The sequence below is a fragment of the Mustela nigripes genome, chromosome 5 (genome assembly GCF_022355385.1).
Source record: "Mustela nigripes isolate SB6536 chromosome 5, MUSNIG.SB6536, whole genome shotgun sequence".
In the NCBI taxonomy this organism is placed as follows: Eukaryota; Metazoa; Chordata; class Mammalia; order Carnivora; family Mustelidae; genus Mustela; species Mustela nigripes.
Window position 1 is genome coordinate 5,506,074 of NC_081561.1, and position 16,956 is coordinate 5,523,029.

A 16,956-nucleotide genomic window follows, 5' to 3' on the forward strand; every position below is an offset into this window, starting at 1 on the left:
ATCCTCTGGAGACCTGATGGGAAAGAAAGCTGTTCACTGCATTTAAGGACAGAGACTCTTAGAAGTTAGATTATTGAGCTAGAGTTATGAAGCTAGGAAGCAGGGAGGGTGTGTGGGCATTGGTCCAGGATGTGATCCATCTAGCCATGATGCTACACTGCCTCACAGATGGTCTTCAGTGGAAGCTTTAGGAGTTTGAACTATATTAATTTTTCTTGGATAATATGGGTAAACTTTAGACAGATTTGAATTTTAATTTAGTTGGATTACCACTTATTTGTAAAAGCTAACTGGTTAGCTCCTAACAAATATTCAGAAAATCTCAAATGTTGAATTTTATACTAGCTTTTTAGTCTTTTAAGATAAATTTCATTTTTTTTTCTTTTACCATGTCTTAGAAAAGACCTAAATTGAATAGTTTTTTTGGTTGTCTGTTCTTGTGTGCCACAGATATTATACCCCATGGGGGATTTTTGAGACTCGCCTTTCTGTAGAAGCTCTTTTCAAATATACCTAAGAAAAGCAGTTCTCTGAGAAAGTTAGAAAGCAGCTAGATAGTCTTACTTCATTGATTGGAGGCTAAGGGTTCCCCTACTTGTGGGCAGCAACAATAAAACTGACAATTGATTTTGTGTAAAGTGTATCAAATGTCACTTCTAGAGGATTTTTTTTTTAAACAAATTCTTTGCTTTCTGAAGGAAAGAAATAATCTTTTCCTAATACAAAGCCCCACCAACATGGGAATTCTTTACAAGATGTGATTTATGGCAATATTCTTTTTTTTTTTTTAAAGATTTTATTTATTTATTTGACCGACAGAGATCACAGGTAGGCAGAGAGGCAGGCAGAGAGAGAGGAGGAAGCCGGCTCCCTGCTGAGCAGAGAGCCAGATGCAGGGCTTGATCCCAGGACCCTGGGATCATGACCTGAGCCGAAGGCAGAGGCTTCAACCCACTGAGGCACCCAGGCCCCCCTATGGCGTGCCCCTATGGCAATATTCTATAGATCACCTTCAGTCTTTTTCATACTAATTATAAGGGATAACGTAAAGGAATGTTTTTTTCTTGTTTGTATGTTTTTGAATGTTTGTTAATCAACTAGTGACATTGATGGTAATGACAGCTATTTTTTATTCAAAGTGTATTTTCTCCTCCAGGAGCATTGCCAGCTAGTTTGCAAACATCTCATATCCGTAATTCTTTTTTTTCCCCCCTAGGATTTTGTTTATTTGTTAGAGAGAGAGAGAGAGCACAAGTGGGCAGAGTGGCAGGCAGAGGGAGAGCAGGCTCCCCACGGAGCAGGGAGCCCAATGCAGGGCTCAATCCAAGGACCCTGAGATCATGACCCGAACCGAGGGCTGCCGCTTATCCCACTGAGCCACCCAGGCGCCCCTCGTGTCTGTAATTCTTACAAAGACAAATTTGAAGCTCTGATGGACTTCTTTGAGTGGGGAGTAGTAACTGCCATCTCTTGTTTGTCCAGATTAGTTGGTCGTTTACAGAAAACACTTAGGATCTACAGTATTGACTGTTTAGAAGGAAAAAACAGCCTTTGCTAATCACTGATGAAACACCAGGTCAGTGTCTCCTGATATACAGTACTGAGTCCTGTGATGTTGACTGTTACCTTGGAAGGCTGGTGTATCTTTTGCTTTCTTTCTTTCTTTTTTTTTTTTAAGATTTTATTTATTTGAGAGAGAGAACACAACTGGGGGAGCGGCAGAGGTAGAGGGAGAAGCAAGTTCCCCCCTGAGCAGGGATCCTAATGTGGGGCTTGATCCCAGGACTCTAGGATCATGACCTGAGCCGAAGGCAGACACTTAATAGACTGAGCCACCCAGGTGCCCCAGGATGATCTATCTTTGTAAAGGAAAAATCCTATAGTTCTTTCCGGCTGTGTGTTTCTTTCCTGTGTGTCTCCTTAACTACGCAAACAGAACATTTCACCTCTAGTCACCAGATGTGTAGGGGTTTTTACTGACACCAGAACAGTTCTCTGCAACACCAGCTGGGTGTCATACAGTTAAGCTCAAATCTGACACTACCTGAAGGTAGCACCAGATTCCATAGGTAAATAAGGGCTCATTTCTGCAAGTCTGACCGCCATACCCTCTTACTTCACATGCCAGTTGCAAGTAGTTGGTCCCCAGGTTACCCACACCTTCTGTCCAATTTGGCTGCAAATTGGAGGTTCCCATGACCCCACCTTTGGTTTGACTAATTTACTAGAGAGGCTCACAAAGCTCAAGGAAACACGCATACCAGTTTATTAAAGACTGGATTAAGAATACAATTGAACAGCCAGGTGAAGAGAAACATAGGATGAGGTCTCAGAGGGCCTTGAGTGCAGGAGCTTCTTCCCCATGGAGCTGGGGTGCATCACCCTTCTTCTGTGGTTGTGTTAACCCACCGGGAAGCTTTGCAGACTCCATGCTATTGAAGTTTTTATGGACGCTTCCTCATGTAGGCATGATCAATTAGTAGCAACATTTCCAGCCCTTCTGTTCTCTAGAGAAGTGGGGTTGAGGGTGGGGTGGGACCAAAAAAGCCCAAGTGTTTAATCATGACTTAGTCTTTCTGGTGACCAGCTCCCTTCAGGAGCCTTACAGGAGTCCATCCAAAGTCACTTCTTTAGAACAAACGATGCTTCTAGTGCTCTCATCACTTAGGAATTTTCAAGCATTTTAGGATGCCCGTGTCAGGACTGGGGTCAAAGACCAAATTTCAGAACAAGAGATGCTTCTAGTATTCCTACCATTTGGAAAATTACAAGGGCTCTAGGGGACAGGAACTAAGGGCAGAGGCCAGTATGTACATATTTTCTGTTATCTTGCAATCTTTGATACTTAGTCTGTTTGGTCTACTACAACAAAATACTATACACTGTGTAGCTTATAAGTAACAGAAATTTATTTCTCACAGGTTTGGAGCCAGGGAATTTCAAGACCAAGGTACTGGTAGATTCAGTGTCTGGTGAAAGCTTACTGGTTCACAGATGGCTGCCTTTTTGCCGTGTTCTCACATGGAAGGGGCAGGGGATCTCTCCGGGCATAAGGGCACTGTTTCCATTCCTTAGGAATCTTCATGATCTAATCGCCCAAAGACCCTGCCTCCTTATACTAACACCTTGGTTTTTAACTTAGGATTTTATTTTATTTTTTTTTAAGATTTTATTTATTTGTCAGAGAGAGAGAGAGAGAGAGAGAAACAAGCTCACCGCTGAGCAAGGAGCCCCATGCAGGACTTGATCCCAGACCCTGGGATCATGACCTGAGCTGAAGGCAGCAGTTTAACCTACTGAGCCACCCAGGCATCCCTAACTTAGGATTTTAATATGAATTTTGTGAGGGGGCATATGCATGCAGTCAGTTGCAGTATTATGCTGGAGAATGTTATTAACAATAGAAGCTCAACAGAATTCATGATTTCTTTGTCGTTATAATGAATACTTTTATAAGATTTAATATTTCATAGCATTTTAATTTAGAAATTATCTGCTGAGCACAACTAAAGCAATTCAGCTTGGCAAACCTGTGTCCTGTATATTGTGTAATTGTGAGCTTGAGTTAACTAATAGTAGTTAAGAGTATAAAAGCCTGGCTTGTGTGAAATGGATTGCAGTAATATGGGCAGACAGCGATACAGTGTTAGCTTCAGTTAATAAAGATTGGTTTATTGGGAGAAGTATCTTTGTAAGGATTCCTGGAATTCTGGACTGCAGGGGAGAGTGAAAATGGAGAAATCATGAAATAGAACAAGACTTATCAGGCATACTCTCGTCCCTCCTTGACATTTCCAGGTATGGTCATTGTTCTCTATTTCAAGCCTTTGGGCAGTATGAAATAAGTGCCTGGGCCTGAGCATTGATGGTGTGAAGCTCTGTTAGAAATCCCATCCACACCTTGGCTTCCAGGTGCAACAAGAGCCCCTTCAGCCTCCTGAGACCGGGTTGTGATGGTAGTTATGGGGCTGCTTTCATTTGTAGAGCCCTGGTCTTCCAAGAATCGCTTATACTCCCTACTTTTTAAAGCCTCTGGGTAAACTGTCCTGGATTAATACATTTCTTAACAATAAGGTCAGTTTCACTACAATGTCCAATCTGAGTTGGAATGTCATTCTGTTAAAGGAGAGTTCATGGGTGCTGAGTTATAGTGTTTTCTGAAAATGCTCTTTTGTCGTCTTGACAGCTACTTGAAAATAAAATGTTCAGTATAGATTAATGTGATAGTAATTCATGCTAATCTTCCTTCTCCACAAAAAAACCCCTCTGCATCACTTTTATTTTATTAATTTTTTAAAAGTTTAATTATTTTAGTGATCTCTACACCCAACATGGGGCTTGAACTCACAATCCCAAGATGGAGAGTTTTGTGGTCTTCCAACTGAGCCAGCTAGGCATCCTTTCCCCATTCTCGCCCACCACCCCATCATTTTTAGAATAAAGTCTAAAAAAGTCTCTGTAAACTCACTAACACTGCCATATGACTCTGAGGAGCCATCGCAAATGCTGATCTGCCTGCCTGGAACATTCCACCTTTCCTAATTTGTCTGGTATGAGTTTAAGAGATAAGAGATACTTAAAGATACCTTCTCAAACTTTAAGCACATCTTCCTCTTTTAAGCCCTCTTCATGTTTTGAGTGTTGTTTTAAACTGAGAGTGACTATAGTTGCAAGTAACAAAACCCAAGTAAATTTTGAACCAACATAATGACTTTATTGTCTTGTGGATCTTCAAAGTTCAGAAGTCAGATGGGCTTTAGAATTGAGTGATGTTGTCATTTGAGGGATGTTGTCAAAGACCTGGTTTTGTCCTTTTTCCCTCTATGTCTTGTACAATGTCAACTTTATCTTCAGGCTGGCATCCTTTCTTGGTTGAGGAAGGACACCTATGTTTCTGGGGCACTTGTTTCCAGAATGTCAGAAGAAAGAGCTGGCTGGATCAGGAGGGCCCTACAGTTCTCCCTGTTCACCTCTTTGGCCCTAATTGAGTTGTGTCCTCATCCATCTCTAACCAATGACTACGTTTAGGGCATAGGATTACACTTAGTTTAGTTAGGTTTGAGCCCCTTGCCTAAATCCTAGAGGCAAGAATGGGGGCAGCTGTCCCCAAGGTATACAGGCTGTGGAACCTGGGGAGGGGTTGGTAGCTATGTGGGGGTACACACAATGAAACTGAAGTAGTTACCAAGAGAACGGGGACTGATTTTGGTAAAAGGCAAACAAAGTTCATTACAGCAGTCTTGCCAGAGTTCTGTATCTCTTTTTGTGATTATTTGATTACTATTTTCCTCTGTTAACAGGTTGTATGTTCTGTGAGGACAGGGACCATGTCTGGTTTTTATTACAGTTGTTTCCTCAACACTTTGCATCTAGCTTTGCATGTGCTAGATGATTAATAAATACCAATAGCTGAACGAGTGAATCAATTGTATGAGCTCTAAATAACTTACTTGTAAATATTATTGGGTGACTTCAGATAGTTTCTACACAACAGCCATGCTTCCTTTTGGCCAACAGAATAATAATTTTGTTTGAGTGGCTGTGTGCCTAGTTCCTGGAAATGAATCATAATAGTCTAAAGTAGTCATGGTGATTCCATTCCCTTTTGGCCAGATACTCAGTTTTCTACCTTTCTTATAGCCAGAAGTAGCCACAAGACACAGATCTGGGTAATGATACAAGACGAAAGGGGCGCCTGGGTGTCTCAGTTGGTTAAGCGACTGCCTTTGGCTCAGGTCATGATCTCGGAGTCCCACATCAGGCTCCCAGCTCCATGGGGAGTCTGCTTCTCCCTCTGACCTTCTCCCCGCTCATGCTTTCTCTCACACACACTCTTTCTCAAGTGAATAAGTAAGATCTTTAAAAAAAAAAAAAAAAAAAGACAAGAGGAAGTTGGCTGGACGTTTTCTGAAAAAGATTTTGCTTCCTGTTAAAAGATAGGTATTCACAAGAGAGAGTTTGCTTATGCTATCTCTTCTTTCCTGCTTGGAATGCTAATGTGAGGACTAATGCTTGAAGATCAGCAGCCATCGTGGAACCATGAAAAAATCCTGCAAGAATGGCCAAGTGAATACAAGAGATTCCAACTTACCGCCTTGACTTTTCTGAGCTGGAACTAGGTACCTGTACCTGTAGACTTCATGATGAGTAGACAAAAATGTGTTTCTTTTAACTATTTGGACTTTCTTTTTTTTTAAAAAAGATTTTATTTATTTATTTGACAGAGATCACAAGTAGGCAGAGAAGCAGGCAGAGAGAGAGGGGTGGGGGAAGCAGGCTCTCCGCCAAGCTGGCTGCCTGTCCTGGGGCTCGATCCCAGAACCCCAAGATCATGACCTGAGCTGAAGGCAGAGGCTTAACCCCCTGAGCCACCCAGGTGCCCCAACTATTTGGACTTTCTTACAGTTCAACACATCTTGATACAGTAGTACCAAAAATAGTGTTTCATTCTTTCGGCCTTGCCAAAATTTTTTATTTGGAATTTATTGCATTTGTTAATTTAAGATAATTTCTCTGCTATTTGTGAAGCTTTCGGATTTTTTCCATGTAGTTTCTTCATATAAATCTGTTATGTGCATATGGAGGCGAAGCTTTCTTTTCCTTTTTTTTTTTTTTTTTTCCACCTCAGGAATTTTGTATAGCAGGGTCCCTCTCTAGAATAATCAGTCTTTTCCCATACTCTTCATTTGACTAGTGACTACATAGATTACATACATGTTCCATCTTCAGCAAGATGTTTCCTGGCCACAATTTAAATTATTCCTTCTTAATTTTTATTATTCTTTCTTATAGCATCTTATTCTTGACCTTAACTTTTTGTTACATGAAATTATATTGCTGTGTAATTCTGAGACACTGGTTTAATGTTGACTCCTCCCATTCGAAGTTAGTTCCATGAGGGCAGGGACTAGATCTGTTTTGTCTTGTAGGCAACGTGCATGGTAAGTGCCCAGTAAACATTTGTCAGATGATTGGGTGGAAGAAAAGAAGACTGAAATCCTTAAATTTCTGCATCTTCCAGCTTCCTGCCTCATCACCACCAACAATTTTCGGCAACATGAGATGTTCAGTTCTGGCACAGAGTCTGTTACACTTGTTTAAAGGACATTGTTCCTGTTGGTCAGACTTTCCTTTTAGATTTTATAAGGGAAGGAGGGTAGTCACTTAGCCTATGAACTGCGCAAGTTCCTTGTCAGTTTCTTTAGAAGAGTAATACGTATTTTGGACACCTTTTCTTGTCTTAGGGTTTTTTCTCCCCGAATTTTGCATTATCTTAAACCTTATTGGCAGTATTTTTCTAATTTGACATCAAGAGCCTCTGGTAGCAAATGTTTTTATGTTTTAGGACACCCTGGAAGCATGGAAATGATTCTCATTTCAGCAGGTTATTGTGCTTGGTTACTAGTCAGTTAGAATCTGAATCTTCTTTCTAAAAAGTAGTCTCAGGAGAGGCCATGTGAATTATTGACACAAGCTATTGACTTGCAGTGGAGATGCTTTTAAATAAAATTTTTGAGTTTCAGCAGGCTGTAATCCTAGACTGTTGGTAATAGTTTTATTGTTTATAGGGAGAGTTACTCTGAACTTTTAAAAATTATTGTAAACACTGAGTATGTGAGTGACAGTAAGGGAGAAAACTTTACTAGGATTTTGTTGATTTGGTTATATTTCCCAGCTATCACAAAGCTTTTCCATATCATTTTAGGTAAGTCACTTAATTTGACAGTTGGGTGATGATATAATCCACTTCCTAATTCAAGATGCTGTTGGGATGGTTCAAAGTGGGTGTTGTTAAGTGGTGATTCTAGGACAAGGGGCATAAAGCTGAACTGCTTTGGGGAAACGGAGTTGTGTGGTTACCCTGTTTGGTACGATAGTCTGTGATGATGATGTTACTCTGCACACCCTGGTGTCTTAAGACCTTGCAAAATGAGGGAGGCCTTCCTTCTGCTGACAAGGCTCTAGATTGTTTTGTTTGTGCAGAGATAGGAATTACGAGAACCAAGATTCTGAAACTCCTCAAAGCCTCCATTGCCCTTTTTTATTCCTTACAGGATCCCTGCATCTTTCCTGCTTTCTGTTCAGAGGCGGGATTCTTCCATTTTCTCGATTGTTCTGGATCCCCAATTTGCTGTGGTTTCATCAGCCATAGGAGATTGGAGGTGAGGGTTTGGTGCAGTGAAAGTTTTTTCCACTTTAGGGTTGAGTCTCTGTGTGTGACTAATGGGCTATACTAAGGTGTGGAGGTAAGGCAAGGGTTCTACTTCTACTGTTTTACTTAATAGGGAAACTGGGTTCATGGTTATATCTAATCATAGTCTTATTTTATGTTGTTTGGACTTCTAGACAAAAGCTCCTAAATATTAATAGGAACATAAAAAAGCAATGGGACATTTCAGAACAGGAGATTTGTGCACTCTTGGGTTTTCTTCCTCTGTTGCAGCTTTGCAGCCTGTTCCTTGGAAGGGGCCATAGTCCAGCTGTACCTGGGTTAAGACAGCTAGTCTGGAAACTCAGTCGGCCCCCACGAGAAGGAAGAAAGATCAAATGCCAGTGTGATGTGGTCCTGAGCTTCATGGCACAGATTTTCCTGAGAGTCACAGGCCATGCTTAACAGTTAGTTCTCTTTCTCTCCAACCATTTCCATTCCTTTTTTAGGCTGTGCAAAAGACATCTGACATAACTTTCTTTTTCTTTTTTTTTTTTTTTAAAGATTTTATTTATTTGACAGAGAGAGATCACAAGTAGGCAGAGAGGCAAGCAGAGAAAGAGAAAGAGAGAGGAGGAAGCAGGCTCCCCGCCCAGCAGAGAGCCCGATGCGGGACTTGATTCCAGGGCCCCGAGATCAGGATCCAGGATCCCCAGCCGAAGGCAGAGGCTTAACCCACCGAGCCACCCCGGCAGCCCTGACATAACTTTCTTACTTGGTTCTCATACTAATTGAATGAACTAGACATTGTTACCCCAGTTTTACCAAAAACCCTGAGGCTTAAAGAACTTAAAATAAGTGGCCCCAGTTCACACAACAGATTTATATTTGAACTGTTTGTTTCCAAGATGGTTGTATTTTCCAGATTGTATCATGCCATATTGATTTGGTGGTAAAAGAGCAGCCTTGAGAAACCAGCAAATAATTCACATAGATACTTATTTTCATCCTCTAATAACACTAATAACACTGTTTTTAGCATCCTCTACAGTGTTTTATTTACCTCTGTGTGAGCTCTCATTCTCATTGTCCCAGGGTTGGGTTATTTGGCTTTCTGTTTGGTTCTTTGCTTAAAAAAGTACAATTAGTGTGTAAATGCTTAAATAAATATGATTAGAGTGAATGATCATTACTTTGCATACAAAATGTATTCAATATTTGCTATTTGATCAGTAATTTGAGAGAATTTGTACTTTGGTTTTATATTTTGCTAGAATCTCTCTGGACCTGTTTTTTTCAACATTGCAGTGTCAGGTTTTTTTTTTTTTTTTTTTTCCCTCCTAGAAATGCTGTACTGCAGGTTCTGCAATTTTAGAATGAGGAATATGAATTTTAAAAGATTCATGATCCTGTCTGTTAACTCAGAGCAGTGGTTTCCAGTCCATGTATAGACAAACTGTGGGATCCAGAGAAAGAAAAGGCACATGAATCCGTATGTTTCCAATGTGCTTGTCGTCTCATTTTTCAAACACATGCACATAGTATAGTGATGGGAAAAATATGCAGTGATAAAAAGCTACTGTGACTTATTAATGCTTTTAAGTAGTTTTGAGTTTTATGGTGTTAGTTGCTGAGAGAGTGGATCTTGAAAATTCATCACAAGAAAAAGTTCTTTGGTAACTATACATGAAGGTGATTGTTAACTAACTAGACTTACTGTGGTGATCATTTTGCAATATCGAATTATTATGTTGTACCTGAAACTAATGTACTGTTATATGTCAATTGTACCTCAATAAAAAAAAATCAAAGTACTGTATCCCAGGCTCTTGTTATCATTAAAGGAATTAATAATTCAAAGCATTTAAAATAGGACTGGATTCATAGAAAATGCTGTAGAAGATTAGCTGTTGTTATTTCTGATTTTAGGGTGGAGAGCCTGGCGTGATTAGCTACTCTGAGTATAGATTTTCGTTAGGAACTAAACATCCTTTATCATTGGGTAGCCATTCATTCATTCAATATCAATCTTTAAAAAAATATATGTCTGATCTTGTGGAGATTAGATGATTTTTCAAAGTTAAAATTTATTCTTAGACTGAAATAGGTTGGGAACCCCTGGTCTGGTCATAGTAATGTCAGAATGTGTCTGCAGTGTTAACCATTATGTTTCTGTCTCTTGCATGGCTTCAGAGCACATTCCCAAGCCCTGCATGTGGCAGAAACATGTCCTCTCATCACTCAGTGGACTTTTCACTGTCCTAGGTCAGGTCAGTCTTGGCTTCTGCTCTTTTGTAAGTAGAAGCAATCAGTCAGTTCCACCTAGTTTACCGCTAATTGCCCTCTAATTTTGTCTATGTGCTGGACACTATCTTATTAGCAGATAGATGTGACAATAAATGATTAGATTGTACTTTGCATAGCATTCAATAAATATTTGCCAATACACTGATCATCAATTCAATGGAGTTTTTGGCTAGGGCTATAGTTTCATGATTTACTCCTGTCCCTTGATTTTCTGACATCTTTCCTCTCAAAACTGGGTTTCTTTCCTGCTGCAGGATGCTTGTGTTTGAAGCTAAGTAATGTGAATTTTAAGATGTGGATGTCTGTCTTCGGAGGGCTCAGGTTTCTCCCGCCACCCTGCTGGTTCCTGGTCTGTGGCTCATCAGCTCCCATGGCCCTTGAAGGGACTAACTACTCCTGGAGTGCTTACTCAGCTGGCTGTTTTATGGGTTATCTTATCTAGTACTCATCATGGTCCTATAGACCGAGGAGACAAAAATGGTAAGTGGCCCAGCTAGGATTCACAGTTAAGCATATTTTATTGACTCAACTGCCCCCAGACTCTTAGCTTTTAAGCATTTCTCTAACTCTGCTGTTCCTGTCTTCCCGCTATTCCCTTCGCTATCAGGGCTGCACAATTGTTTATTCCCACCAGAACTTGGAATCTATGGGATGTTCCACTTTTTTATTGTGCCACACCTGTTTCATATCCTTGCTTCTTCCCTCCTTATCCAGCCCAGGCTTCTTGTTCACTGCTTAATGTCATCTCATTGGTCTGCTTCAGACCAGTCGAGTTCTCAGTCCTAATGATTTCCCTGCTCTGCTTTGTTGATGTGCTTTCATTAGTGGAATTGAGTAACAGTGTAAGGAAGAAACAAGGCAAGCATCTGTACACTTGGCTTCCCACTGGGTATTTTTGCCTGTGATTCAGCAATATTGCGTCTGTAACCAATGTATGTTGAACTAGCATGGGATATAGGTCACACACATTCCCCCCACTAGTACTTATTGAAGATTGTGTTCAGTGGCCTAATCATTCCCTGCTTTGGCTGAAAACTTACTTCTTCCTTTACCCACTCCTTCTCCAAAGAGCCCTGTGATTGGAAAAGGCGGTGCTGTGTATATGGCTTTTTCCTCCTGCTGTAGGTATCCTTTCCCCCTGAGCTGGGAACTTTACTGGGCTATTATTGTTGATCACTGCGTCATAATTTTCCTGGAGCATGGTCTGCTCGTGATTTGCAGACTCAAATATGTCTTAATTCTAGGAGGGAGGTTTTTCTGTGATGTTTTCAAATATTTTCCTGTTTTTGTTGTTGTTGTTAGGAGTGCCAATAATATGAAGTAGACCTTTTGTCTTATGTGTCTTCCATTTTCTTTCTGGTCATTTTTGTATTTTTACTCATTTATGTTTCCTTTTGTAAGGCTTCTCAGACCTGGCCTCCCTGTCCCTGACAGGTTTTTATTTGTGTTTATTTAACATCTTGTTACTTCTAACTCATTTTGTGTAAGTTTCGTTTTTCTCTCCTATTTCTTGAGCTATATCAACTCACTTTTTATCTTCTGTTGTTTTGTAACCTTTTTAAAAAAAATCTTTTGTAAATCTTCCCTGACCCTCACTAAGACTAGTTTTTATCTTATTTTTAAAGTTTATTTCTTTTTTAAGATTATAATGTATTATTTGTTTCGGGGGTAGAGGTCTGTGATTCTTTAGTCTTACACAGTTCACAGCACTAACCATAGCACATACTCTCCCTAAAGTTTATTTCTGATTCCTTGGTGTGGGGTAGCAGTTTGGTCTGAACACTTTCTTCGTTTCTTAACCCACTGAGCCACCCAGGTGCCCCTACTGTCTTTGTTTCTTAGAGCAATTTCTCTTTGGTGAACATTTTCTTTTTCTTTTCTTTATATTTTCAATTTTGTTTTCATTCATTAGTTTCTTTGGATAGTTTCTGTTTTGTTTCTTTTCTGATAGTTACTTGTGTCTGGATCAAGGCAGTGTCTCTGCCAAAGAACAGCCACTCTGCAGCCTCAATTCAGGGCTGGTTATTTCCTTGTCTGAGCCCACTTCAGTTTTGGATGTTCTGGACAGTGTGCTTTGTGTTAAACCTCTGTATTTTTTAATGCGGTGAGTGCTGGTTCGTTTGTTTCCCTTCATCTTAGCCCTGCCTCACCATGGCAGTGACTCACAGGTAGGTTCTAGACGTTAAAGATGGTTGAGTGTCTTTGCTGTTCCTTCTCCTTCCTTCAGCTCCACTTTCCCCTGAGTTCATGTTTATAACACGTACATATGTCATTCTATTGCTTCACAAAGAATACTGGCCTAATTTTCCTGTAGGATAACAATCAGGACCTTTTGCTCTTTAGAATGTGACTTGGAGCTCCCTCTCTCCTGTTCATCACTACTCCCTCCTTTGCTCCCCAACACTCCTCATCCTGAGCTCCCAACTTGCTCAGGGTCTTCACACTCTTACGCCGCTGGTCCTGTGCACGTGTGGTCTCTCCACAATATGGAAATTCGCCATCGAGATCATGGGTGTCCTGGTCGATACTTAATAAGCAATGTTTATGGGAGGAGTGCCTGTCGTAGTGTTTGGCTGTGGTTGGTGTATTTATACATTTATACCCAATTTCAGGCCACTGTCAAAAAGCCACCAAATGCAGAATTGAGAAGAGATGTGTCCAGTCTTTGATGATGTTACTGAGAATTCACTCTTTGTGAAATCTTTTCTGTTCTTCCTCTGTGTAGAGCGAGTCACCTCCTTCACAGCCCTCCAATAACCATTTAGTCTTGAATTCTGGGTGGGAACTTCTATATCTCTCCCTCTGATTGTCTGGGGATCTGTGAGCTCCTTGAGGGGTATGACCAATTCTTAGTTACAGTGCCAGATACTCAGTAAGCCTTTGAATAGCCACGTCAGTGTGTCATTGATATTGGTTGTAATGTTTCAGATGGGAGCATGTAGATGGATCTTTGTAGATCTGTTGTTTCTAATGAAAAAAATAAGCCAATGATGTTTGTGTATTATTTTCTTATATACCTTTATTTATCTATAATATACTTTTTATTTTGGTCATGATAATAATTGTACAAAATGGCCTGTTAGTTGCAGGATTTAACAGGCGTATAAATCAAGAAAACTGGATGAGATTTTTTTCCTGTTAACTATAGTTATTTATGAATTAATGTTTGTTATTTTCTTATATATGTCCTGTCTCATACTTCTTATATTGGTCATGATAACAATTGTACAAAACTGTCTAAATGTTGCTAGATTTAATAAGTCTATAAATCAAGCAGAAAACTGGCTGAGTTTTTCTTTTTTCCTGTCAATCAGTTACAATTGTTTGTGAATTGATTAGACATCTCAGCTTTCCTATCATTTAGTTGTAAAAGTGTTTGATCCAGATTTCCTGTATCAGTCTTCTAATTTAGCACAGTTTGCTGCTCAGTAACCAATCATTGAGTCCCCTTTGCGACCTGGTCAGATGATGACAGCCCCAGAATTTTAAAGGGTATTACAGTTCATAGTACATAAAAGAGTAAGAAATGAGTCTATGCTATTACCATTCTTACTGTTTTTTCTCTTTAATACATTTCCATTAGTTTTAAGGTTTAGACATTGGGAATGTTGCATAGGGCATGAAGTCAGTATTTAGTAGAAATATTTTGTATCTTACCCTCTTCTCTGTCTAGTTTCCCCATTACCCCCAAAGGGAACCACTATCCAAAGATACTTTTTTTTTTTTTTTAAGATTTTATTTATTTATTTGACAGAGAGAGATCACAAGTAGACAGAGAGGCAGGCAGAGAGAGAGAGAGGGAAGCGGGCTCCCTGCTGAGCCGAGAGCCTGATGCAGGCCTCTATCCCAGGACCCTGAGATGAAGGCAGTGGCTTAACCCACTGAGCCACCCAGGTGCCCCAAAGATACTTTTCTAGCGTTTTTTGATTGGCTTGTCTGTGAATTTTTGCTCTCAGGCTTTGAGAGTTGTCTGATTCATGAAGAGGAAATATTTCAGAGGCATGATTTATCAGAAACTTCATGACCAGAGATCAAAACATAGGTGGGGCAAGGGAAATAAAACCTGATTTACTGAACATCCACTTTGTGCTATGCCCTTTCCATACATTTGCATTTGCACTTGAGTTTTTATGAGAACTCTGACTCTGATGGCACTTTTCCCATCTAATAGATAAATTAAGGCATACAGAGTGTGTGATTTACTGCAGTGTTGAAGCAAAAATTTCACCTAACGCCATAAGACCCTAAAGCCACAGGGGTCTGCTTGCTCTAGGATTTGGATTTCTTCTTTGCCCTTCAGCTAGGCATTCCGTTCTCCTCTGGGAATAGCGCTGAAGCAGTTGAACCATTCTTTGCTCTGACATTCAGATCCATCAGTTCTGTCTTTTCCATAATTAAGCATCACTGGCAATTTTGTGAAACAAGTAAGCTATGATCCTTCTCCACAAGTTGGCCGTGAGAGATCTTTGTTACAGGCTTCAGGAAAGTATGGACGTTGTACTATGGCTGTGAAGCTTTGAGAAATAATTTATTGAATGTGTCTTATGCGTGAGGAGATGAGCTACTGGATGCCTCTCTTCTTGATTGCCCAAGTCCCAGAGGTTGACACAGCTCTCATTTTTGAATACCTGCTATACTGCTGTTTTACATGTAATTCATAGTAATCTTGATAGAACCCTGATGAGATGGAGTGGGTGCCAGTTAACCTCTGGGAAAAGAGGCTGAAAGAATGTCCTCAGTGGGTCAGGGCTCTACAGCTAGCTAACAGTGGAATGGGGATTCGAACTTTAGCCCATCTGTGTGTAAGCTCAGGCTCTCTCCTCTCCCATGAGCTGCCTCCCACTCATACTTGTTTCTAGGAGAGAGACTGGCATTTGAGTCATCTGAGCAAACTCAGAGGTCAGATCTGTCTTTATCTGAACTTGTTCCCCACTGGTTGTTCCCAGCTCACATTACCTGACATTGCAGATGGATAACCTCTCGGTTTTGTTAACCCACTGGTTCTCTGGCCTCATATTATGCATCTGAGAACCGTTACAAACTACCAGTATTCTCTTCCACTTACATCAAGTCCATCATAAATCCTAAGCATGGGGCCCAGTAATAATATATTTAAAAAGTGTCAGGGGTCTAATGTGTCACCACGGTGGAGGACCATTTCATCAGCCTCAAGTCAGACAGCTGTGTGAAAGAGCAGGTGGGATCCATCCATGTTTATTGCCCCTGTGCAGGTGTGGCATTGCCATTTCTTGCCAGCACTGTGGTGGGGAAGCCCTGAATGGATGATGTAAATATGTCCTCACATCCCAGTGGTCCAGGAACAGCTTACATGACTATGGGCTAGGTGTATTCAAAGTTTCCTTTGGTAAGCCCCTTTTACAAGATGGAGAACCTAGTTTTAAGCAAAGATAAATCCTGTACTTGAATTTTGCCTCCCTAAAGCAGATTTTAGAATTGATCCTGTCCATAATCTTGAAATACGTGACAGTTAACATTACACCAAGACTTCCTGCTGCCCCATTTAACCAGTCTTCTTGTGATCTATGTGGCTTATTCTTTCAAACCCCCACAGCAGATCAATAAAGTAAAATCTGGTTTTGCATTTACAGAGACCTGAATTTATATCTTATCAGCTGTCGTTGATCTGGTTTTAGCAAAACTTTCTGTGGAAGATGTGAAAGATGTGAAGATAATTTCAAGAGTCTTCTGAGAGTGGCCAGTATTGCTTCTTACTTTTTGGCAAAATAGTTTTATTAAATGCCATTTTGACTGATCTCAGCAATTAATTAAAAATGAAATTTTCACATGAAGAGATATTTGTAATAAGAATGATTTTATGGAGAAATCGAGATAATTTAAAAAATGATTATCTAAAAAGTGCTCATAGCCTTCCCAGAGCTATATGCTAGTTGAGGTTAAAATGATATAGATCATCTTTTGGAACCTAAAGCCAAAACATGTACAATCCAAGCCTGGGTTAAACAACCCTTGACAATTTGAGCACCTGTATGAGAACTCTTGGCCTTAGCACCTGTGGAGTTTGTGAGCTCTTGGTCTGGAGCAGAGGCTCTTGGTCTAGGCTGCACATTACAGTCTCCAGGAGCTTGTGAAACTTAATGTCAGGTCTCCTCCCACAGCGGTCAAATAAAAATCTCACGGTGGCGCCTTAACACAGATCTTTTTTAGCAGCTTTCCTGGTAATTCAATCAAGATTGAGAGCCATCGGCGCTTAGTACTGCCACCTATAGGTGTGACAGATGAAGACGCAGTCATTGCCCATTACCGATTTTGGAATTTTGCAAGGCTGACCTTCTGAAATGTTTGAGGGCAAAGACTTTTTCTTATTCTGTTTCTTAGCACCTCTTCTAAGGGCACAGTAAATATTTGTAAATTAGTTTTATTTCTTTTAAAGCATTCCATATTTCAAGTTGTTCTCTTGATAAAACTGATTATTTCCCCCAGATAAGCATGGCCCTATGTGCACACATATTAAAATGAAG

The 16,956-nt window shown here is 40.3% G+C and overlaps 1 protein-coding gene across 9 annotated transcripts in view; it reads left to right on the forward strand.

The window, feature by feature from the left end:
- The window catches only part of FARS2 (phenylalanyl-tRNA synthetase 2, mitochondrial), a 524,473-nt gene that overhangs the window by 4,262 nt on the left and 503,255 nt on the right, over window positions 1-16,956 (forward strand). For 2 of the 9 annotated variants that reach the window (XM_059399375.1, XM_059399376.1), the window contains exons 2-3: window positions 8,055-8,162; window positions 10,711-10,936. The exons of 6 other annotated variants lie outside the window; for them this stretch is intronic. In XM_059399375.1, coding sequence (XP_059255358.1) covers window positions 10,934-10,936 — 3 coding nt within the window. In that variant the 5' untranslated portion in view covers window positions 8,055-8,162; window positions 10,711-10,933. The remainder of the gene's footprint in view (window positions 1-8,054; window positions 8,163-10,710; window positions 10,937-16,956) is intronic. One more of the 9 variants, XM_059399378.1, reaches the window with a different exon arrangement.